Here is a 25,453-nt window from a genome sequence, read left to right as displayed (position 1 = left end):
TATGAGAGAGGCGGGTGTGAGCTGGGAGTAGGGCAGTGAAATGGCAGGGAACAGTGCAACATGGAGGCAATTTGTTTGTGGCCATCCCTTAAGGGATTAATGCATCTGACAATAGATAGATGGATAGAATATTATTATTATTATTATTATTATTTTATTATTGTTATTATTTTAGTACAGAAGCAATAAAAACTAAAAGGAGCATTCAGAGATTGCAACACAGGCTCCCACAATTTGGTTCTACAACTGAACATTTGACTGCCATATGACCTTGACCTTTGACTAATTGCTCTCAAGACCCTTACACAGTGTTCGGTTTAAGTCAGATAAAAGCAGTTTAAGTTGACCTTGCCATCTGACCTTCACTTTTGACCTATTGTATTGTTTGCAAAAACAGTAGGCCAAACCCATTGGCTGATCTTCAACTCTTTCACTGAATTTGATCCAAATCAGATTAAAACTTTAGATACAGTATTTTGTTCACATAGACACAGAGGGTGAACTTTGACCTTGACCTTTGGTAGACAGTGCTTAAAATCAGTTCCTTTCTTGCCTGGCCTTCAGCACTTCACCAGGTTTGGCCAAAATCAGATAAAAATAGTTGAAGTTGACCTTACTGTTTCATATACAGTAGTGACATAGCCCCATGACCTTGATCTTTGACCTGTTATTGTCAATAGCAATACAGGTAGATCAGCCCCTTTGCTGACCCTGAGCCCCTACATCAAGTTTGATTAATAACAGATTAAAACAGTTATTTTCTTCACACACACACACACACACACACACACACACACACACACACACACACACACACACACACACACACACACACACACACACACACACACACACACGAACCGCCGGAGAGAGAGGTCGTCCCAGGCATCGCTCCTAACCTTGAGTAGTTCCAGGAATTTTGTCTGTCCTGTCTCCTAGGGTCTTTTTTAAATTTAAAATAATGAAAGTTGGTGGACTACCAAAAATGTAAAGATTTGTTGGCAATAGTATACATGAATGTTTGTGGCTTATTTGGTAACAGCTGTTTAGGTACTTTACCGGTACGTTAAAGATGGCCGAAAATGTAAACAATGAGGGAATGGAATTTCAAGGATTTGATGCTAATACTAATGTCATGGACCTGGTGAAAACATTAATTATGAGGATTAGTGAACTCGAAAAAAAAGTAGAGAATCTAGTGATAAAGGATGTGTCAGGAAATACGGAAACCACCATACAGAGTCTAATCCAGTCCAACGAAACAGCCAATGAAGAGATTAAGAATTTGAAGAGGGAAAATGTTGAACTGAGGAGGAAACTTGAAGAGAGTACTAATAAAACTGAGAAGGTGAGTAATGTACTAGAAGAACACAAGGCAAAGTGGGCACACGTAGAAGAAGAACAGAAAGAAGTGGTCAGCTTAAGAGAGATCATCCAGGAAGAAAGGGAAATGAACAAGAAAGAAATGGAAGAAAATGTAGTGAAAATACTGAAGAAAAAAGAGAAAATAGTGAGAGAAACTGTGGAAAGGAACAGATGTGTGGTAGTATTTGGAAACAGGGAAGAGGAAGAAAAGGTTAGGTTCGCAAGACTCGAGAGAGACACGAACATGGTGAGAGGAATATTAGGCAAGATTGACCCCGAAGGAGACAAGTGGGTAAAAGAAATTGAGGAAGTAAGGAGGATAGGGCCTTATAAGAAAGGGGAAACAAGACCAATGAGAGTCAAGTTTACATCAGAAAGTGTAATAAATGAGATACTTAAAGTGACCTGGAAATTAAGCAAAGAGGCGGGGATGGAAAATATTATAATAAGAAAAGATCTGAATGAAGAAGGAAGAGAAGTTTTAAAATCATTAAAGGAAGAAGTAAAGGAAAAAAATGATAAGAGGACAGAGGAAGAACGTAATACTTTTTTTTGGAGAGTATTGGATATGAAAGTAAGGAAATGGTATTTAAAGAAATAGAAGTGAAGGAAACTAGGGGGGATGGTTGTGAAAGATCAAAAGTTGAGGAAGTGGTACGGACAGAGAGTAGGAGAGAAGAGGGTATTAATAATGTCAAAAATAATTTGAAGGTGATATATACTAATGTTGATGGTTTCATATCGACAAGGATCGAAATTAATGATTTCTTGAGAGAACATGAACCTGATGTCATGTGCTTTGTAGAGACCAAATTAAGAGAAGATATTGATGTTCATTTGGGAGATGGTAAATACAAACTGTGGAGAAAAGACAGAAAAGAAAAAAAGGGAGGAGGAGTGATGATAGCAGTGAAGAACAACATAAATGTAGATACTGTGGAAATGGGAGAAGGCAGGGCTGAAGTGATATATATGAAATTAGAAACTGGAGAGAATGTTAAGAGAGATATGGCGGTAGTGTATGTTCCCCCAAAGACGAGAGCATGGAAGGATGACGAATACCATGAGATGTTGTCAGATATGGCTAGCTACTTGCAAAAAATAATTGAGAAAAGCAATAATATAATTTTGGTGGGTGACTTTAATTGTAAAGAGGTGAACTGGGAGGAATGGTACTCGGGAGGCGGCGAGGATTCGTGGGGTACTATGTTATTAAATATAATAATGAATAATGTGATGACGCAGTGGGTCAAAGAAGAGACACGGTTTCGAGGTGAGGACACACCAGCAAGGTTAGATTTACTGTTCACCAAAGAACCCGATGTAATAGAACCATTGGAATATCTCTGTCCTTTGGGAAAAAGTGATCACGTGGTCATTGAGTTCCAGATGTTAATAGGAAACGTTGAGCCAAGAGACGAGCTTCATAGACAGGGAAGATACAACTTTGGCAAAGCAAATTTTACAGGATTGAGAAACTTTTTTGAAAATGCGGATTGGAGAAAATTCAGAGAAACAAGAGAGATACAGAGGAAGTGGGATATCTTTCTAGACCTCTATAATTTGGGAGTGGAAAAATTTGTACCAAGAGTAAGAGGGAAAGAAAACAGGAAAAAGGAGTGGTTTAATAGAAGGTGTATGACAGCCAAAAAAAAGAGAGATAAGGCGTGGAACAATTGGAGAAAGAGAGGTAACGACAGAACAAAGGAAGAATATAAAAGAACAAGAAACGAATACACAAGAATACGTAGGGAAGAAGAAAGGAATTTTGAAAAAGGTATAATTGACAAATGCAAGGATGAACCCAAACTGTTTTATAGATTTGTTAATGGCAAACTGAAACAAAAGGAAGGAATCACCAAGCTGAAAGTAGATGGAGAGGTCTTTAAGGATGCGGCAATGCAAGCAGAAATAATGAACAAACGTTTCCAGTCAGTTTTCACTAAAGAAAAGGAGCTTGTGGAAGGGGAGGGAGTGATTAGAAATGTTCCGGTGATGAAAGATATAAAAGTGGAGGTGCAGGAAGTGTATAAATTACTGGAAACTCAAGATGTAAGGAAAGCCTCAGGACCTGATGGAATTTCTAATTGGGTACTGAAGGAATGCAGAGAACAACTGGCGGATAAAATTCACAGCTTAATTGTATGCTCACTGGAAGAGGGGAAAGTGCCAAAAGAATGGAAGAGGGCAAATGTGGTACCAATTTACAAGGGAGGAAACAGGGAAGAACCCCTGAATTATAGACCAGTGTCTCTAACCAGCATGGTCGCAAAATTGTGTGAGAGAATCCTGAAAGACAGATGGATAAAATATCTGGAAGAGATGAATATTTTGGCTGAATGTCAGTTTGGATTCAGAAGTGGAAGGTCATGTGTTTCAAACTTGTTGAGCTTTTACTCAAGAGCGATTGATGTGGTACAGGAGAGAGATGGTTGGGTGGATTGTGTGTACTTAGACTTAGAGAAGGCCTTTGACAAGGTACCTCATAAGAGACTAATGTGGAAACTAGAATATATAGGAGGACTAAAGGGGAAACTTCTGGAATGGATGAGAGACTTTTTGAGAGACAGACAAATGAGGACAGTAATAAAGGAAAAGATGTCTGGATGGAGGGAAGTAACAAGTGGAGTCCCTCAAGGCTCAGTGTTGGCGCCAGTAATGTTCCTGATTTACGTAAATGATATGGTAGATGGAGTGAACAGTTATGCGAGTCTGTTTGCTGATGATGTAAAGATCTTGAGGAAGATAGAGGTTGGGGAGGATTGTAAAATACTGCAGGAGGATTTGGATAGGATACTCAATTGGAGCCGGACGTGGGAAATGAAATTTAATGTAAAGAAATGTAAAATATTGGAAATGGGTAAAAGTACCAGGAGACCATCACTGAATTATTTGTTGGGTAATGAATTAATCACAAAAAGGAGAGAAGAGAAAGATTTGGGAGTGCTGGTCCAAGATAGTTTGTCACCAGAAAAGCACATTAACAAGATAGTTGGAGAGACTTATAAGCTCTTGACTAACATAAGAGTAGCATTTCATTATATGGATGAGGAAATGATGAAAAAATTGATAGTGGCCATGATCCGCCCCAGGTTAGAATATGCAGCGGTAGTGTGGTGCCCACACAAAAAGAAAGATATAAACAAGATTGAGAGAATACAAAGAACAGCAACCAAGATGGTCCCCAGCCTGACAGACCTGTCATACAGAGAGAGGCTGGAAAAACTGGATTTGCCTTCGTTAGAGGAAAGGAGAAAGAGGGGAGACATGATTGCGGTGTTCAGGACCATGGTGGGAGTAGATAAAATTGACAAAGAAGATCTGTTTGTATGGGATAAGAGAGCAACAAGAGGACATGGAATGAAATTGAAAAAGTCAAGCTGCTTGAAGGATATCAAGAAATATAGCTTTCCTTACAGAAGTATAGACTTATGGAATAGCCTGGACAAAGAGATCGTCCAGTCTAAAAACTTAAACGAGTTTAAAGTTAAATTTGACTTATTGAGAAACAGCGACGGAAACCCACGAGCATAGTACATTCCGTGTATATCACAATTAGGTATATTCTTAAATATTTAGAACGACTCAGACAAAGAGGTGGTGCATGAGAAAAACATTCATGTGTGTAAAGGTAGACTTGATAAATGTGGATATGGAGACAGGACAACACGAGCATTGCTCAATTCCTGTATACTACAAATAGGTAAATACAAATAGGTAAATACACACACACACACACACACACAGAGTAAAACAATACCCTGCTCTTGCTTTGCAAGCATGGTTGTAATGCTGTCATACTTCCTCTTAAGGGTTGAATACCTTATCATTTCTGTATGTTGTTGCAGGTGTGAAGATGCAGAGAAATCACAGTCAGAGAATGGAAACTTCTCATTCCCTGTGTTTGTCATTGTCTGCACTAAGTTCAAACAGATGCCAAACTTCAAGCCTGTGAGTGATCTGGACAGTTATTGAAAGTTATTATTATTACTATTATTATTTTTACAAGATAATTAGATAAGGAGATGAATGGGAGAAAAGATGAATAAGTCATGAGGGAATGTTTACCCCTTCAGCCCAGTGACATTTTTTTCTCTCATTCTTGCTACGCCCCCCACCTTTTTTTTTTTTTTTTTTTCCAACTTAGGAGAGACCTCTAGTAGTGAGGGAGTTAATGAAGGTTGTATCTAATTTATTGAGTCCAAAAAGTCTCCTCAAAGCTGAATATCATTTCTTGTGGTAGCAATAATATGAAATGCATAATTGGTGAGAAGTGATTTATAAAGGCAGTGTGGAATTTATCAGTGTAGATATGCTTGTTGTTGGAGAGCCTCATGATCCACCCTTACTGATCTACTTTGCAGCTTAGAGATAGGTGACTGAGTCTCAGAGACAGACCAATGTTTAAACACACTTCGTAGCTATGTTGTATGTTGTATTGTGTGTTATGTGAGCTCTGGATAGGCTGATTATGTGTTTGATAGCGAAGCTTTACATTGCTTACAGGTATTACTAGGTGCTACCCCAAAGTTCCCAAAATTTGACTAAAGAAGGAAAAAAATTACGTTGTCCTAATCACCACCATCCCCTTAACCCCTTAAACGCAGATCGTCTCGTTTGCGACGCTCGGCCAAAAGGACATAACGGCGGATCGTCGCGTTTGCGATTCTAGTAAATTTTGAATAACCGCGGGCAAGCAGGCTCCAGCTGGTATTGTCTATCAGTACTGCCACCCTTTGGCTACTTTTAGCACACTTGACCTTTGTACTTCTGACCTCGGTTGTTGCCAAGTACAGTATCATTTTTTTTACCCACCCACGCACCGCTGCCCGGCCTTCCCTCGTCGTGCGATATGGCAGCGCGCGGACGGCTCATACGTGTCAATCTGCGCCTTCCTCTCGCAAGCACTTTATGCTAATTGGAAACGCTTGTTTCCCCAGTTGTCACAGTAGCATTTTTTCCCGCGGTTTGCCCCTGTTTAGCGTCAGTCTACCAGAATCTTTGAAGGTGACACCATGTCAAACTCAAGCTCTTCCGAGTCTGTGCCTTAGAGCCCTCCGAAAAAGGGCTTTGTGACCTCCACCCCGTACAAACCCTTACAAGGAACTGCTAAGGGCCTTAGTGACTCGGCTATAGGGATTGAATTATTGAAAGCGTCCATGGATTATGGAAGTGACGTCGGTGTGTTATCTAGCCTTGCCGAGTCAGACATTCTATCGAGTGCTGAGTCTGAGGGGCCAGAAGTGACAATTCCTGTGCCCAGCACCTCAACAGGCAAGGCTCCAGTGAAAAGGGGCCTAGTGTATGGAAAGGGGGCCAAGAGGAGACGAAGTGGTGACCCAGCTTCCCAGCCATTGTCTTCCTCAGACTGGCCATTGTCCCCTACACCACGTCACGCCACCGCCATCCCGCCACGCACTCCCAGCCCCATTCTCTTGTCGTCATCTTCAGCTGCACTTTCTCCGGAGTCTTCGGAGTCTCCTTCACCACCTCGGAAGGGAAGGAGGCAGTCTAGTTTACATAGAGGTTTTCGTAGGCCCAGTGTCCGTGTTAGTAGGAGTAGAACATTGTCTCCTAGTGTAAGAGTTAGTGCTAAGGTTACTCGCACTAGGCAACTCACCAGTCAGGCCACTGCGAGTGACCTTGAACCTTCGCGTTATCTCCCCACCACCACCACCACCACCACCACCACACCGACACGACCTAGCACAGCCTCTGCCACACGGCCTGCCTCACCCACTGCCTCACCGCCTGCCTCACCCACTGCCACACGGCCTGCCTCACCCCCCACCACCTCCCAGCCTAGGCAGGGCACTCTGGATGCCTTCGTGTGGTCTGAGGGCTCAGATTTTGTGCCGGAAGATCTGCCCTTTGATGCCAGTGGGTGTGGGATACAGGCTGACTTCCCTGTCCCAGAGGATGGTGAATGTCTGGACTACCTGTTGGCCTTCCTTGATAACGAAGTAATGGAGCAGATTTGTACCGAGACGAACAGGTACGAGGGGCAATCTGCTGCAGTTCGTGAAGGTGAAGATGAAGCTGCAACGCCATCCACGTCGCGGATGGCAGCATGGGTTCCTGTAACGATCAGGGAACTATTTGTATTTATCGGCTTGATGCTTCTGATGCCACATAATTGGAAGCACAAGCTCGAGGAATACTGGAGTGCTGACGATCTTTGCCCCACACCCATCTTCAACAAATACATGAGTCGCGATCGTTTCAGGCAACTCATGACTTACCTTCACTTTGCGAACAATGATGAGCCTTCCCAAACTGACCCACTATGGAAAGTGAGGGGAATCCTGAACCTGATCAAGGATAAGTTTACGACGTTCCTTCGGCCCTTCAAGAAAGTTGTGATTGACGAGTCCTTGGTTTTGTTCAGGGGCCGTCTTCGGTTCGTGCAGTATATTCCTAGCAAACGCCACCGCTTTGGAATAAAGTTTTTTGTGCTGTGCGACTGCAAGACGGGGTTCATCCTAGACTTCGTTATCTACACCGCCAGCAATGTGGACTTGGACAAGACTGACCCCCTTGGATTCTCTGGTTCTGTGGTGAAAGTGCTTTTGGAAAAGTACTTTGGTGGGAATCATGTCCTGTATACGGACAATTATTATACAGCTCCCAAACTCGCCAAGTACATTTCAGAACACGGCGTCGGATCCTGTGGCACTGTCCGTAGCAATAGGGCACACTACCCTGCCTTCCCCGAGGCTGAAAGATCAAAGCGGGAAGACGTGCACCTGAAGAAAACTGACAAAATGCTGGCGATCAGGTGGCACGATAAGAGAATCGTCAATGTGCTCACCACAGTTCACAAGGGGGAAATGCAAGCCACTTGGAAGGTCGACAGAAGGACTGGCGAGCCTGTGATGAAGCCTGATGCTGTGATTGACTACAACGTCAATATGCGGCTGGTGGACAAGTCTGACATGATGATCGGAGAGATAGACTGCCTGAGGAGGAACCGTTGCTGGTACAGGAAGGTGTTCTTGCACTTGCTTGATATGTGCATGCTGAACGCCTTCATCCTGTATAAGATCAAGAACAGGAAGCCAGCAAACTACTCTCTCCGGCGTTTTTCAAAGACTTGTGTGTACAGTACCAGCTGCTTCAGCGTTTTGGACAGGTACTTCCATCAGGTCCCAGGCGCCACCCACACACACCTCCAGACCGCCTACAGTGTCAGGACTACCTTCAGCGACACCGCCTGGAGCCACTGCCTGCCACTGCCAAGAGGGGAAAAGCACTCAGGAGGTGTCATGTGTGCAGCCACACTACCAGGCAGGACAGAACATTTAGGCGCACCTCCTTGCAGTGCAAAGAGTGCAGAATTCCCCTCTGTGCTTACCCGTGTTTCTTTGACTACCACAGCCTGACTAGATATTGAAAATAAGGGTAAGAATCTTGAAAATAATACTGAGAGTGACAGTGATACTAGTGTTTAGTTTTCTTTTACGTACTGACAGTGACAGTCTGATGAGTGTAAATTAGTGTATGTAGTTGTAAAAGCACTGACAGTGACAGTGTTTTTTTGTGTAAATAATTGTACATAGTAATAATATAAGTATTGAGAGTGACAGTCACTCCAGTGTAAGAAGTTGAAAGCATATTTTCCTCTTCTATGTTCTGACAGTGACAGTTTGTTGTGTAGAAAATATTATTTTTATAACAAATGACAGTGACACTGATGAATAAGGCAAAAAACTGACAGCTAGAGTGAAAGTGAGCGATAGAAATGAAGTGCGAGTGGCCGACAGGAGTGAGAATAAAGTGCCTGCTGTAAGGCTGAATAAACTCGCGCCACGGTGGTCTTCCTCATTCCCGCTTCACAATACTGGCAGTGACAGTGATTTTTAGGGCCGTAATAGTGCCAAGCAAGCCTTTGCAAAGTACTATGAAGGAAAATAATATAGTATACGTGTTTTTAGCTGTGAAAAGGGAAATGTGTGTTCAGTGACGGGAAGATCGCCGCCGCGCTGCATGTCGGCCGTACGCTCCGTTCATTATAGCCTTATTTTCAGTGCTTATTGTACAAATACAGATTCCAAACTACCTGTACGTTGTTGTATAAAGTGTACTGTGACAGATTGAGGCTGTGGTAGAAAGAAAACCGGGTTTCTGGAGGTGTGAAAGTGAAGACTTTGTTACCCAACTCTGCAAGTCTTCACAAGTCCTTTGGTAGTCCACGAAGGCTCAACGTCTGTCTCAGGAGAAAGCTGAATGTAAGTACTATATGCCATAAAAATTTTAATGTTCTAGGGTTAATCTCTGATTTTTGGCAAATATTTTCCCACAGGTACTCAGACCCCGCTACAACCCCGCCACACGGGGGGGATCGGCTGTACACAGCCGCGTTTAAGGGGCTAAGTAGTCTCCTTGGGCGTGCAGACATCGATCCCAGCGCCTCTCCCACTATGGGGGCACATTCTGGAATTCCATGGGCATCAGCTTATTTGGGATTTTCTGTAATTCTGCACAGATCTCCTCGATGGGGTCAGATCTTAGTCCTTTCAGCTGGATTTTCATTTTTGGAAAGAGTAAAAAAATCACAGGGGGCCAAATCTGGTGAACACAGAGGATAGGTTATTAGGTTGCAACTAGCATGTTTTTAAATGCCAAAAACTCGTGAACAACAAGGGCTACATGCACGGGTGCATTGTCATGGTGAAGCACCCATATGTTTGTGTGCCACTTGTCTGGATGTTTTTGCCTCACATCCTCCTGGAACCATCTCAAAACATCACAGTAGAACTTTGCACTGATTTTCTCTTCTTGAGGAACGAATTCCTTATGAACAGTGCCCTCAATATTGAAGAAAGTGATGATCATTGACTTCACATTGCTCAAGACCTGATGTGCCTTCTTTGGCCGGGGCGAACCTGGGCTCCTCCACTTCAGTGATTGTTGTTTCGTTTCTAGGTCGCACCTGTATACCCAGCTTTCATCACCAGTAATGACACCTGAGAGGAAGTTGGGGTCATTTCTGGTCATTTCCTTGCGCTCCATGCAGATCTCCATGTGATACTGTTTTTGCTTATCAGTCAGGAGCCTCAGGAAAAACTTGGAAGTGTTTCATTTCATGTCATTACCGGGAGTTGAACTGGTGGAGTCAGCACTCCCTCGTCTGTCTTTCTTTCCTTCATTCTTTCCTCTTCCTTCTGCCTGTGGGCATCTCTACACTGAGTGACAAGCCAAATAGTTTCCTGTTCACCAGGAAACCATTTACTATGCTGGGTGGTAACCACCTATCCAAATTTTGGCGCCAGGTGGTTTAGTGGGTAATTATGGCGCTCCAGTTGGATTGAGCCTGTGTAGTTTATATCCAAGGGGTGATTGGGGTTTATTGCTAACATAATGCCACTCAGGGATAAGTGAGGCAGGTCGCTCTCATCTTAAATGTCAGGACCAATTTTCCCAGCCCCGGGCCCCTACGCTTCTCTTGGGTGACATAGGATTGGATGGTGGATGGATGGATGAACTGGTGGAAGGGCAACCAGAGCATGCATCGTCATCAGTTGATGTTCATCTCTTTTTAAAACGCTTAAACCAATCGTAGGTTTGTGTAACCCCCAAAGCAGTGTCACCAATTCCTTTTTTTAAAATTTTATAAGCTTTTGCTCCATTCTTCCCAAGTTTCACAAACCGATGCACACATGTTGCTCTTTCACATCCTCCATTTTTGAGACCACCGATTTCACAAACTAACCCAAACATAGCAATGAAAACACACATATTTGAGGTGAATGCATCCTCCTTGCACAACGCCACTTAACACACCAACAAACAAAGTATGCGTACATTGCCACATAGCATTCACACACCGCACAAGTTGATTCCGCCCTGCTTTCAAATTTTGGAAACTCTTGGGTAGCACCTCTTAACTATGCTATAGTATCATTTAGTCTATGTTTGAGAGTAATGTTAGAAATTACCCCATGGTCTAAGTAAATCCACCCTAATTGGGATGTGTCTCAGAAGTGGAACAGGACTTCATATAGAGGTAACTGTTGCATACTGGTTAGCTGCACCTAGTTTCAAAGGGTCTAGCACTCTTTACTCCTGTCTTTTGAAAGTAGCTGTAACAATGGATTAGCCAAACTGAGGAACTGTTAATTGCCAGATGGTAAAATTCACAACATCTGTGTTTAAAAGATAACTCGAGGAAGCTGCCCCATCAGTGATTGCATAATACTTTGTCAACTGTAATGACAAGTCATACATAGACTGGTGTCCCCACAACTCACACAAAGGAGTGCCTGATGGCCACTGACCCTACCTGTGGCCACAATTCCAAAGTTGCAAGTACAGCAGTCCTGGCACAATGTTTGGGCTTGGTGGCTGAGCCCTGACAACACCAACTTAAACCATGTATCACTAATATAAATTCATAATACCCTAAACCTGATGGACTTCATAAGTTATAACTGGCCAGCTCAGATGTACAGATATTGAAGAGCAAAGGGAGGGAGATTGTAAAGACAGTATCTAGAAGAGCTGAAGTGTGTTGTTTGCAAGAAACAAGGTAACAGGAAAGTTCATTGCAATGGGAAATAGAGATATATACTTACTACACAGGTACTAGAGACCCAGCTGGATGGAGAAGAGGTGCGTCGAGCAGAAAGTGTGTCCCAGGTGGTGGGCAGAGTCCGGGAACTCCAGCAGTATGCATTCCTTCGCCACACACTCCACTCAAAGGTATCCATTTCTGTATGCACTCTTATCTTGATAAGTATTATTATAATATGAACTGTGAAATTAACAGTACAGCACTGTACTAAAATTCATCCCCCCGTCCCCCGTTAGGAGTGTAAGAACCTGAGGCTAGGTTACTCAGTTCTGACATTAATTTTAGGTGAGGGTGACCAGCCATACTTGCCCTTGAATGGCAGTATGTGAGTAGATGGGTCCCATCCAATTGCAGCACCTTAACCCATTGGACTACCAGATATCATTAGATTATATGGTTACCACCCATCATAGTCAATAGGTTCCTGGATTACAAGATGCCATATGGCTTGTCATTCTGTGTAGACACCTTAAGAGTAATCACCTTTCAGAGTAATTTGCATTCATATTTCTTCCTAGATCATCATTTACCTCCATCCTTTTCCCTTTCACTAGTCTCTTTATGCGCTTTGTAGTCTCAGTATATTCATTTCCTATTTCAACTGAACCCCTGTGCTTTATTCACTGTAGCCACTTCTTCCTCTTTTCCTTCACTACTCTCTTAACCTCTTCATCCCACCATGCCATACCTTTCTTCTTCTTGTTACTCTTGCCACACCACATGCTGCTTTAGCATTCCTAACTAAGCAGTCCCTATATATGTTCCACAAGCTGTCCAGATCCATTTAATTCCAATTCACTGATTTTAACTCCTCCCTTACTTTGGCTCTGTATTCATCTGCCATTTTTTTAATCCTCAGCTTCTTGACTTCCTGTCTGTCTCCCTGACAGCTTCTCCCTCTCTTGGTCCTCCTCACTCCTTTCAGCTTGATCTTGAATACCACAATCATATGATCTGACAAACCTCCACATCATCCTCTCACTGCCCTCATTACAGCAACACCACCTGGCATCGATTTCTCTACGGGCACATAATCAATCAGGCTCCTTTCAGCATGATCTCCATTCCCTCTATACCACATGTATTTATGTGCATCTTTGTGTTTAAAATAAGAATTACAGATGCACAACCTCCCTTCCTGACACACGTCCTTCAGTCACGTCCCATTATCATTCTCTTCTGGTACTCCGTTATTACCCTTTATCACTCTCATCCTAAATGTCGGGACCAACTACCTAGCCCTGGGCTCTTATGCTCCTCGTGGGGCAATGTAGGATTGGATGATGGATGGATGGATATCATTCACAGGACCAGTGCCACTCTACCATTCATATTGCCTATTGCAGTCAGTTTATAACTTGTGGGCATTTCTCCTACTACTTCATCCAGCTCATCCCAAAACCTGTCTTTCTCTGTCTCACTCCTGTCCCCACATGGTGCATATGCTACAATCACTGCCGCTTTCATCTTCTCAGACTTGAACATGACATACATATATCTTGAGCTGACACATTTGTAATCACTCATTCCACTCTGACACACTTCATTCATCAACAGAGCAACTCCTTCCATGCATCTTCCTCGCCCATTCATGCCTGACCTTACACACTTTACACCCTCCCACTCCTCCACTTCACACCCTTTCATCTTAGAGTAATTTTCACACAGTGCCATCATGGCATATCTCAAACTCTTGAACACATTCACCACTTCCACCCTCTTACTCTCCTCTTTCACAACTGTCACAGTCTACATGGCCTTGTGAAACTGCCCATTTGGTTGGGGTCGTGGGCAGGTATTGGGCCTTCCAAGGCTCTCCGAAATGTTTGCCATAATTTAGTGATTTTAGATAGAGGTATCTGGGGGACATTTAACCCAGCCAGAAACCCCCGTTATATGGTTACCACCCAGCGTAGTAAATGGTTTCCTGGGCACAGGAAACCATTTGGCTTTTCACTAAATTTAGAGACCATAAGGCAACACTACATTGAGTGAGTGGATGATTAATATTTTAATTTACATTAAAATATAACAGTTCCTCTAACTTTTATGTTTAGATTTTTATTTTAGAGAAGTTGAAGGCGGGGGCACTCACCATCCACTCACTTGATGTATTGCTGCCATGGGTGTCTGCCTGTTTCTCTCTTCCTTTCTTCCTCTCCTGTCTTTATTTCCTTCCTCTTCCATCTTTCTTTCCTTGATTCTTTTCTCTTCCTTCTGCCTATGGGTTACTCTACACTGAGCGACAAGCTAAATGGTTTCCTGTATATCAGGAAACCATATGCTGCACTGAGTGGTAACTGTATAACCAAATTATAGCGTCTGGTGGTTTAGTGAGTAACTACGGTGCTTCAGTCAGATTGAGCCGGTGCAGGTTTTTATCCAAGAGATGATTGGGGTTTATTGCTCACGTAATGCCGCTCAGGGATGAGTGAGGCTGGTCACTCTCATCTTAAATGTCTGGACCAACTTGCCTAGCCCCGGCCTCTTAATGCTCATCATGGGGCAACATAGGATTGGATAAGAGCTCGTGGGCCCTTCGGGCCCTCTCGACCTTGCTCCTGCAGAGGGCTCTCGTACTGCGTGCTCGCTTTCTCGTGCTTCACACTCGTTTCCTTGCACTTTGTGCGGTCATTGCGATTATTTCAGGTAATCCGAGTCACATTTATGTGCTGTTCTAATCTAATGTTGTCACTATCGGCCATCAAGGCGACATCGAAGGGCCGATGATGGTCCATTTATGTGCCGTTCTAGTCTAACATTGTCACTTGGATTTTTTGCAGCTAACCAATTGATCAAAAACTCTACAGTGAACACAACCCTAATTTCACGCACTCACGCTAGGAGCAGCATTTTTTGGTCAAACTTTGATCTCTTATTAAATAAAAGTTTTTCAGTCATGATAGGACCACGTTTTTTCACAACAGCGAATTTTTTGCTATTATTGTGCCAATATTGGTGTGATTTGAATGTGAAGGTTCGGCTGCCCAAAGTACACACACACACAGACACACACATGCTTACTGCTATAGTATATTAGATGATGGATGTACAGTTTGCCCTCCACATTTGCTAGGTTAGGGGACGCAGACCCCTGCGAATGTGGATTTTCCGCTAATGTTTGGTGCGCCCCCCCAAATTTCTCTATAGCCGCAAATCACCCCCTGTGAGCAAGTATGCACATACTGTACCTAATAAACCATATCTGGGACCTGAAAGCAGCATGAAATATCACAAATAGTAACAGACCAGCTGTATAAAAAAGTGAGAACACAATTATTGGGCACAATAACGAAATTACAGGAGGTTTGGCATGGCAGCATAGAGGCAGCAAAATGACCACGACAGTGGCAGGACACAGACTGAGGGGGAAACAGAGGAGCACGGGAGTGCGGTGGTTTGGTGCAGGCTTGTTTTGGTGCAAAGTGACCCAAGAGCGTCCTCACTGCTACACACTGCGGCCATGAATGGAATCTTGGCTCCACAGAGGGGCAATCCGCGAATCTTTGAACCCAGTGAAAGTTTATTCTGTGAATGTAGAGGGCCGACTATATAAAATGATAACTGTACCATACTTTTATATATATTGTGAAATTTTATCAATACACATTAATACTCATAAGTCAGTAATGTCTTTGCCACTGGCCAAGTGGAGCTGCAGATTGGGAAGCCCTCAGGTAGTACGTTTTTTATTTTCCCTGGAATGATTATTGCTTTCATGGCCGGGAGCCATCTGGGTGTGCCTTGCACATTACGGAGGTTATTCTCTTGGGCATGGAAGCATACATTCCTTTCTCATATCCTTTGGCTAATACAAGAAAGCCTTGGTTTAATCACGCTTGTTCTAATGTTATCCACAGCAAGGAGAGGGCCTATAAAAGGTACCAGAGCCAACCCACCCCTGAATCACATCTTTTATATTGTACGTTTCTGCCCGGAATCGTGCTAAGTCTGTTCTTCGCTCTGCTAAAAATACAATAATTTCATCCGTACTAAGTGCTCTCAGCTCTCTAACTCGAATTCTTCCTGCTCCTTCTGGCACCTTGCCCAATACCTTTCTAACAACTTTACCTCATCATCCTTCCCTCCTCTTTTCTACTCTGATGGCTCTGTAACTATTTCTTCTACTAATAAAGCAGATCTCATCTCTCAGACTTGCTCCTCCAATTCCACCTTAGACGATTCCAGTGCTGTTCCTCCATCACTTCCCCCCTCTGACTTCCTCATGGCTGACATTAAAATTTCTTCAGCTGATGTATTTTCTGCCATCACAGGCTTCAATAATAATAAGCGATATGGGTCTGATGGAGTCCTTCCTGTTGTTCTCAAGAACTGTGCCTCTGTGCTTACACCCTGCCTAGGCAAACTCTTTCACCTTTGCCTATCAACTTGTACCTTTCCTTCTTGCTGTAAGTTTGCTCTCATTCAGCCAGTCCCAAAGAAAGGTGACCATTCCCAGCCCTCTAACTATCATCCAATTGCTTTAACATCATGTATCTCAAAAGTTTTTGAGTCAGTTCTTAATAGAAAAATTTTAAAGCATCTTTCCTATCACAACTTTCTTTCTGATCGTCAGTATGGGTTCCGTCAGGGGCGATCCATTGGCAATCTTCTCACCTACCTTTCAGACTCCTGGTCATCCTCCTTTCGGGACTTTGGCGAAAGCTTTGTCATTGCACTTGACATCTCAAAGGCTTTTGATCGAGTCCGGCATAAATCTTTAATTTCCAAACTGCCCTCTTATGGTTTCTATCCTTCTATTTGTGTCTTTATCTTTAGCTTCCTTTCTGGTAGTTCTGTAGCCGCTGTTGTAGACGGCCATCGTTCTTCTCCTAGATCTATTAACTGTGGTGTTCCTCAGGGCTCTGTCCTATCACCATCTCACTTCCTTTTATTCATCAATGACCTTCTAAGCTGTACGTCTAAACCTATCTGCTCATACGCTGATGACTCCACCCTTCACCTTTCCATTCGGTTCCCGCAACGTCCATCTCAGCAGTTACTTCAACAAACAAGGAATGAGGCTATGGCACACCTAATGTCTGACTTGGCTTGTATCTCTGACTGGGGTAAAAATAATCTTGTTGTTTTTAATGCATCAAAGACTCAGTTTTTACGCCTATCAACCCAACAAAAATCTTCCACAGGTATACCCACTAATGTTTAATAATATTCAGCTTAATCCTGCATCATCCTTGAACATGCTTGGGGTTTTATTTACTTGGGACCTATCTTGAAAAGATCATATTACATCTCTTGTAAAATCTGCTTCCAAGAGATTGGGTGTGCTAAGCCGACTCCGTTCCTTCTTTACCCCTGCACAATTGTTGACTCTATACAGGGGTTTTATCCGCCCCTGTGTGGAGTACAACACTCATGTGTGGGGAAGCTCCCCACATACAGCTCCTCTCAACAGGGTGTAGTCAAAGGCTTTTCATCTCATTAACTCTCCTCCTCTTACTGACTCCCTTCAACCTCTGTCTCTTCGCCGCACTGTTGCATCTTTATCTCTCCTATCGTTACTTCAATGGTCACTGCTCCTTTGAACTGTCTGCATGCATTTCTCCATCTCTACGACTGGCGCGTAGCACCTGTCTAGCAGCAAACTCTCATCCCTTTTCTGTCAAACTCTCTAATGCAAGAGTTAACCATTACTCCCAGTCCTTCATTTATGCAACAGGTCAACTCTGGAACTGTCTCCCTCTGTCAGTATTCCCTGCATCCTATGATCTCCAGTCTTTCAAACACAGTGTGTCCAGGCATCTCTAAATGATCGGATCTTGAATTTGGCTTTCTTGTATTTTGTTTTTCTCTTGGAAGGATCAATTTTGTGGGCTTGTGGCCCTTGGTTCCTTCCTCCTCACATTAAAAAAAAATAAATAAATAAATAAATAAAGTAATGCACATACTGTAACTTTTGTGTTGCCCTAAAAGTACACAACATTCAGTCATCAGACAATTAGTAAACACATAACATTTAACTTCTAAATCTAAAACAGATCTTGATAAGTAATGATATATGAAACGCATAATGTATGTAAGCTTTTGGTCATCACCCAAATAATAAAACACAGCATTATTTTATACCTGAAAGTACCGTTTGTAATATCCTAGTGGGCCAGTCATTTGCCATAAAATGAAACAACATTTATATTTAAACATGCGTAACATTTTGATCATTAGTCATTTCAGGCCAGACCATCTTAGAGTTAATGCATACCAGTACTGGGAAAACTACACCTACTTTAATTCCAGAGATTGGATTTAATACACTAGTAGTCAAGGACTGTCCCTCATATACATCATGATTAAAACAGCTTTCCATTCAATAAAGCATCAATGGCTAAAACCAGTGTATTCCATCCACATACATAGGTAGTATAGTATACTGTAATGTCTCACATTACACACACTAAAAATGTTATGCTTTTCTAGATTTTAAAACAATCTTCCGTCAAGTACAGTAATACCTCGATTATCTGACATAATAGAGCTAAAGACTTACCCGGATACGGGGAGTGTCTGGATACGGATCAATATCCTCTACTGTATCCATACCCTACCTATACCCAACCTATATGTACAGTACCCCTCCTAATTTGGGCAGTGTTCTGTGGTCTTTAGGTTCTTTTTAGACATCAAAATACACATTGGAATATGCAGTATAATCCTAAACACTAAAAAAAAAAAAAATCCCAGTATACTGTTCACAACCCTACCAATATGTACAGTACTCCTCCTGATTTTGGCAGTGTTCTGAGGTCTTTCGGCTGTTTTTTGACATTAAAACACGCATTGCAATATGCAGTGTAGTCCTAAACACTAAGAAAACACTGTATAAACAACAACAAAAAATACTACCAATATGCACAGTACCCCTCCTTATTTTGGCAGTGGTCTGTGGTCTTTTGGCTGTTTTTTGACATCACACATTGCAGCATGCAGTATAATCCTAAACACTAAGAACACACGGCATAAACAACAACAACAACAACCACACACACACACACACACACACACACACACACACACACACACACACAAACTCTATCTTTATGCACAGTACCACTCCTAATTTTGGCAGTGTTCTCTGGTCTTTCTGCCATATTTAGACATCAAAACACACATTGGAATATTCAAAATAATGCTAAACTAAGAAAATAATGCATAAAAAAATAAACCCAAAACCCTACCTATATATACAGTACCCCTCCTAATTTTGGCAGTGTTCTCCGGTCTTTCTTCCATATGTAGACATCAAAACACACATAATGTTATCTAAAATACTACTAAACACTAAGGAAACAATGAATAAACATCCACAAAAACCCACTCTGTATGTACAGTGCATCTCTTAATTTTGGTAGTGTTCTCTGGGCTTTCAGCTCTTTAGACATCAAAACACACATGGGAATATCCAGCGTAATGCTAAACACTAAGGAAGCAATGCATAAACCTAAAAAATCCACGAATACCCTACCTGTAATGTACAGTACGCCTCATAATTGTGGTAGTGTTCTTTGGTGTTTCAGCTATGTAGACGTCAAAACAAATATGAGAATATCCAGTGTAATGCCGGACACTAAGAAAGCAATGCATAAACAACAAAAATCCACAAAAAAGTCACTGAAGACGGTTGCAAAAGAAGGTAGAAGTTTCTGGGACATTGAGTGATCTTTGCTTTTGCCACACACACACACACACACACACACACACACACACACACACACACACACACACACACACACACACACACACACACACACACACACACACACACACACACACACACACACACACACACACACACACACACACACACACACACACACACACACACACACACACACTGAAACAAAAGGAAGGAAACACCAAATTGAAAGTAGAAGGAGAGGTCTTTAAGGATGCGGCAATGCAAGCAGAAATAATGAACAAACGTTTCCAGTCAGTTTTCACTAAAGAAAAGGAGCTCGTAGAAAGGGAGGGAGTGATTAGAAATGTTCCGGTGATAAAAGATATAAAAGTGGAGGTACAGGAAGAGTATAAATTACTGGAAACTCAAGATGTAAGGAAAGCCCCAGGACCTGATGGAATTTCTAATTGGGTACTGGAGGAATGCAGAGAACAACTGGCGGATAAAATTCACAGTTTAATCGTATGCTCACTGGAAGAGGGGAAAGTGCCACAAGAATGGAAGAGGGAAAATGTGGTACCAATTTACAAAGGAGGAAACAGGGAAGAACCCCTGAATTATAGACCAGTGTCTCTAACCAGCATGGTCGCAAAATTGTGTGAGAGAATCCTGAAAGACAGATGGATAAAATATCTGGAAGAGATGAATATTTTGGCTGAATGTCAGTTTGGATTCAGAAGTGGAAGGTCATGTGTTTCTAACTTATTGAGCTTTTACTCAAGAGCGATTGACGTGGTACAGGAGAGAGATGGTTGGGTGGATTGTGTGTACTTAGACTTAGAGAAGGCCTTTGACAAGGTACCTCATAAGTGACTAATGTGGAAACTAGAATATATAGGAGGACTGAAGGGGAAACTTCTGGAATGGATGAGAGACTTTTTGAGAGACAGACAAATGAGGACAGTAATAAAGGATAGGATGTCTGGATGGAGGGAAGTAACAAGTGGAGTCCCTCAAGGCTCGGTGTTGGCGCCAGTAATGTTCCTGATTTACGTAAATGATATGGTAGATGGAGTGAATAGTTATGCAAGTCTGTTTGCTGATGATGTAAAGATCTTGAGGAAGGTAGAGTTCGAGGAGGATTGTAAAATACTGCAGGAGGATTTGGATAGGATACACAATTGGAGCCGGACGTGGGAAATGAAATTTAATGTAAAGAAATGTAAAATATTGGAAATGGGTAAAAGTACCAGGAGGCCATCACTGAATTATTTGTTGGGTAATGAATTAATCACAAAAAAGAGAGAAGAGAAAGATTTGGGAGTGCTGGTCCAAGATAGTTTGTCACCAGAAAAGCACATTAACAAGATAGTTGGAGAGAATATAAACTCTTGACTAACATAAGAGTAGCATTTCATTATATAGATGAGGAGATGATGAAAAAATTGATGGTGGCCATGATCCGCCCCAGGTTAGAATATGCAGCGGTAGTGTGGTCCCCACACAAAAAGAAAGATATAAACAAGATTGAGAGAATACAAAGAACAGCAACCAAGATGGTCCCCAGCCTGACAGACCTGTCATACAGAGAGAGGCTGGAAAAACTGGATTTGCCTTCCTTAGAGGAAAGGGGAAAAAGGGGAGACATGATTGCAGTGTTCAGGACCATGGTGGGAGTAGATAAAATTGACAAAGAAGATCTGTTTGTATGGGATAAGAGAGCAACAAGAGGACACGGGATGAAATTGAAAAAGTCAAGCTGTTTGAAGGATATCAAGAAATATAGCTTTCCTTACAGAAGTATAGACTTATGGAATAGCCTGGACAAAGGGATCGTCCAGTCTAAAAACTTAAACGAGTTTAAAGTTAAATTTGACTTATTGAGAAACAGCGACGGAAACCCACGAGCATAGTACATTCCGTGTATATCACAATTAGGTATATTAGGTAAATACTTAAATATTTGGAATGACTTAGACAGAGAGGTGGTGCATGAGAAAAACATTCATGTGTGTAAAGGTAGACTTGATAAATGTGTATATGAAGACAGGACAACACGAGCATTGCTCAATTCCTGTATACTACAAATAGGTAAATACACACACACACACACACACACACACACACACACACACACACATTTCTCTCTCTCTCTCTCTCTCTCTCTCTCTCTCTCTCTCTCCACCGAAGAGGACAGGGAGGAAGGGAAGGAATGGAGGAGGAGAGAGAAGGAGGAGGGACCGATGTTATGGTATCTCCTCCGTTTGTTTGTTTATTTGTTCATTCCAAGAGGTGGACTGCTTCTGGCTTTATCGGACTTTTCCTGATGCATAAGAATTTAGTCCAATTGACTCCTCGAGTCCGATAAAAGCAAATTCCGTTATATTGAAGTCTGTTATATCGAGGTTTTACTGTATTTCAACCCCTATCGTTAAGGTGGGGTATCGCATCTAGGGGTATCATATATCGAGGTATTACTGTATAAGATAAGCTGATAAATACACAGAAAGCTAATGAGTAAAACAACAAAACTGCAGTGAGAATAAATGGTGTTCAAGGGTAAAACTTTCCTTCATATAAATTCCCACCATCCTATTGCAAAATTTTGCCCACACCTTGCAAGAGTTATATGTGTAGGTTCAAAATTTCATGAGCTTTCTCATGGATGTCACAGAATTTTGATACCACCAAAAGTATTAGAATAAATCGCTGAAAACTTTAAAAAGTCACGGGTCGGTGCATTCAGTGCGAAGGAGGGGAGGGAGTGAAGGGGGAGCCGGGAGGCCTGGCTAGCAAGGCAGGAAGCATGGGATGGTATGGAGGAGGGATGGAAGGGGGGGAAAAGCTAGGCTGTGGGCAGGATTTTCACCCTTCTGTCACGAGGTGAACGGGCACTTTTACTGTAAATTTACTCATGGCTTGTGGTGTGTGTTAGTCACTTGGTGGCCATTTGGAAACACAATTCCTGGTGGCTGGGCAACTTTGGACGTTTGGTAGAGAGGCGAATGGCTGCTGTCACCGAACATGAACTCTTGGCTTGTGGTCTGTGTGCAGTGGCAATTGGGAAAGATTTATCCCTGTGGCCGTACAACTTTGGGCATTTGGTGGGGATGCATATGGGCGTTTTGACACCGCATGTGGGTTACAGCCGTATTACTCGGGTGCTGGAGATTCATTGGGAGTGACTGGACCAGCACGCGACCTTGACCATTCAGTACCGGGGTGGACAGACATTTTAGCTCTGGTAGTGGGTTACAACCTACTTTCCACTCACGGCTCGAGCCCAGCTGCCATGATACCAAATGTTTAAACATGGCTGGCCAGCTGAAGTTCTCGAGGACTTTTACATCCGGATAATAACAAGCAAATTCGGATAATGGTTTAATAGCCCCAAGGTCCAGTATCTGGATAATGAGCAGGTTCAGATACTGCACGTCTGGATAAATGAGGGATTACTGTACTGTATTTTAAATTGAGGGTCTGCTGCACAGTGATCCCTTGGTTATCATGCATAATTAGTACCGAACATGGCGTGTGACAGTAGAATTCCTGGATAACAAGTACAGTGCACAGAACCTATGGGATTTGTCCAGATTGGTACTAGATGCTCTAAGTGCAAACCCCAATTTTCCCTTTCACAATAATTTATATCCATTAAATACAGTACTCGTCAGAAGTATTCAGCGTTGTCCGCCGGGCGCGCAATACTTATGGCCCAAAAAGAATCACCCATTTTTGGGGGTAAGAATTGAGCCACAAGTTTGAGCTCCGAGCATGACGTCACGGTAGCCTGAGGCCTTCCGACACGCTGGTTGGTTCCCGCCTCAGTCGCCCACGGGCTGCCTGAGAGAGAGGAACTCCGCCGAGTGTCCCTCTCAAATTGCGCCATTTTTTACCGAGTGTCCCGCAGTGTTTTGGCCTTTAAAACTTTGTTATGGCACCTACCCTTGAACTGTCGAGTGAAATCATATCCCAGATCATTGCTCTAAAGGAGGCAGGCCACCAGACAAAGGAAATTAGTGAATTGGTTGGTGTGGCACGATCGACAGTGCGTCGTTGGTGTGCGCGGTTTCGGGAGGAAAACAGTGGTGAAGTTCCCACAAAGAAACCGAGGTCTGGTAGGCCTAGGAAAACTTCCCCAAGGTCTGTTAATGTTTTAAAACGTGCGGTGGAGTTTAATCCTCGTGTGAGTGCAAGGAAAATTAAGGAGAGCAACCCAGAAGTGTTTGGTGAGGTGTCAGTGAGAACAGTGTCTCGTAGGGTGCATGAGCTTGGTTACACAAGTCACAGGCCTGTGAAAAAGCCTCTTCTCTCTAGCAGCCAGAGAATTCGTAGGCTTGCCTTTGCTAATAAATATCTAAACTGGGGTGAGGAGCAATGGTTGTCAGTGTTGTGGTCTGATGAGGCAACGTTTAGTGTTACCTGTAACAGAGGAGCACGCAAAGGTAGTGACCCACTTGACCCACGGTATGTAGAAAGCACAGTTAAACATCCTAATTCACTCATGGTATGGGGTTGTTTCTCAGGGAAGGGTTTGGGGAAGCTTGTTGTACTTCCCAAGAACCTCAGAGTGAATCAGGATGTTTACCTGGAGCTTCTGTGTGATCATTTACCAGACTCCTTCGAGCTAACAGGTGCACGAGTGTTTCAGCAGGACGGTGCACCTGCTCACAAGGCCAAATCGGTCACCAATTGGCTTTGTGACTGTGAGGTATCATTCATGACAGACTGGCCAGGAAATAGCCCAGACCTCAACCCGATTGAAAACCTCTGGTACCTCGTAAAGAAGAGTCTCCAAGGGAAGGACGTGAGCTCTCTGCCTAAGCTGGAAGCCGCCATTCGTGACTCCTGGGACAAAATACTGCTCCAGCACCTCAGGAGCCTCGCCCTTTCACTTCCAAGACGTCTCAGGTCCGTGAAGAAACATAAAGGCTACCCTACGAAGCACTAAAGGTAAATAAAATGCATTATTTATATGTTTTTTCAATATTGAAAGGTTTGTTTCTCAGGAGGGACGCAGGGCGCTCCATACTTCTGACGAGCACTGTACAGTCCGTGATGTTATGGAAGTTACCAGAAACACACACTGGCCTGTTTGATTAATAGAAAGTAATGATAAGGTAACAGTAATGAAGAATATATGATCTGTAACTGAGTATATGTGTGCCCCGTCAAACCCTCGACCAGCCACTCGCCTTGCCTCAAACTGTTGACTTGTTGAAGTAAATATTCGGTTTAGTTTAAGCTGCAGCAAGACTTTACCAGTTCACTTCTTATTATTTTTCTGATTATTTTTATGGTGGCAAATAATTTTTACAATGGTTAAACGATGTTTACCATCACCAGTGGCACCGAAGAGATGGACACCATCTTGTGGCATGTCAGAGACAGATGCAAGCCATCTTAGAATGTTATTTTTGGCATGAAGGTGTCCTTATCAGTGCAAATTTATCCAAACCTAACCTAAATTTTTGTAGCCTAACACAACCTGCTGTATTTCCTGCCATATACTGGCTAGAAAAATGTGAGTGAGGTGGATGGGGAGGGGGAGGAGGAGACCAAGGATGAAGTGGAGATAATGTTTGAGAGGTCCAGGTGGGGTGGGAGTCAGGAGGAGGACAGCCAAATGACTGAAGACAGGATGGTATAGAGGCAGTTTGTTAATGGCCACCCCTTTCATCCTGATGATGCGATGACTGCAGAGTGTTATGTAATTTTTTGTTCACATCAGAGCCTGGCCGGGGAGGATACATCAGTAGAATTATGTGATCCCAGTAATGGTCGGACACGCTACGTACTCCATCTGGTGGACTCGGCACGCAAGACTCACTCCCTTAGATTTGCAGTCTTCATTGTCCCACATGGCAGGTTTGTTTTTGCTG

At 42.9% G+C, this 25,453-nt stretch overlaps 1 protein-coding gene across 1 annotated transcript in view; it reads left to right on the top strand.

The window, feature by feature from the left end:
• LOC145410337 (eEF1A lysine and N-terminal methyltransferase) overlaps positions 1 to 25,453 on the top strand; it is a 106,079-nt gene that overhangs the window by 24,453 nt on the left and 56,173 nt on the right. Inside the window, exons 5-7 of the mRNA XM_080280475.1 lie at positions 5,214 to 5,316; positions 11,947 to 12,066; positions 25,303 to 25,439. Of these exons, the coding sequence (XP_080136601.1) occupies positions 5,214 to 5,316; positions 11,947 to 12,066; positions 25,303 to 25,439 (360 nt within the window). The remainder of the gene's footprint in view (positions 1 to 5,213; positions 5,317 to 11,946; positions 12,067 to 25,302; positions 25,440 to 25,453) is intronic.

This window comes from Coenobita brevimanus, chromosome 85 (assembly GCF_032717465.1).
Source record: "Coenobita brevimanus isolate Jiangsu-jjx chromosome 85, ASM3271746v2, whole genome shotgun sequence".
Lineage (NCBI taxonomy): Eukaryota > Metazoa > Arthropoda > Malacostraca > Decapoda > Coenobitidae > Coenobita > Coenobita brevimanus.
This window is presented reverse-complemented; position numbering and strand designations above follow the sequence as displayed.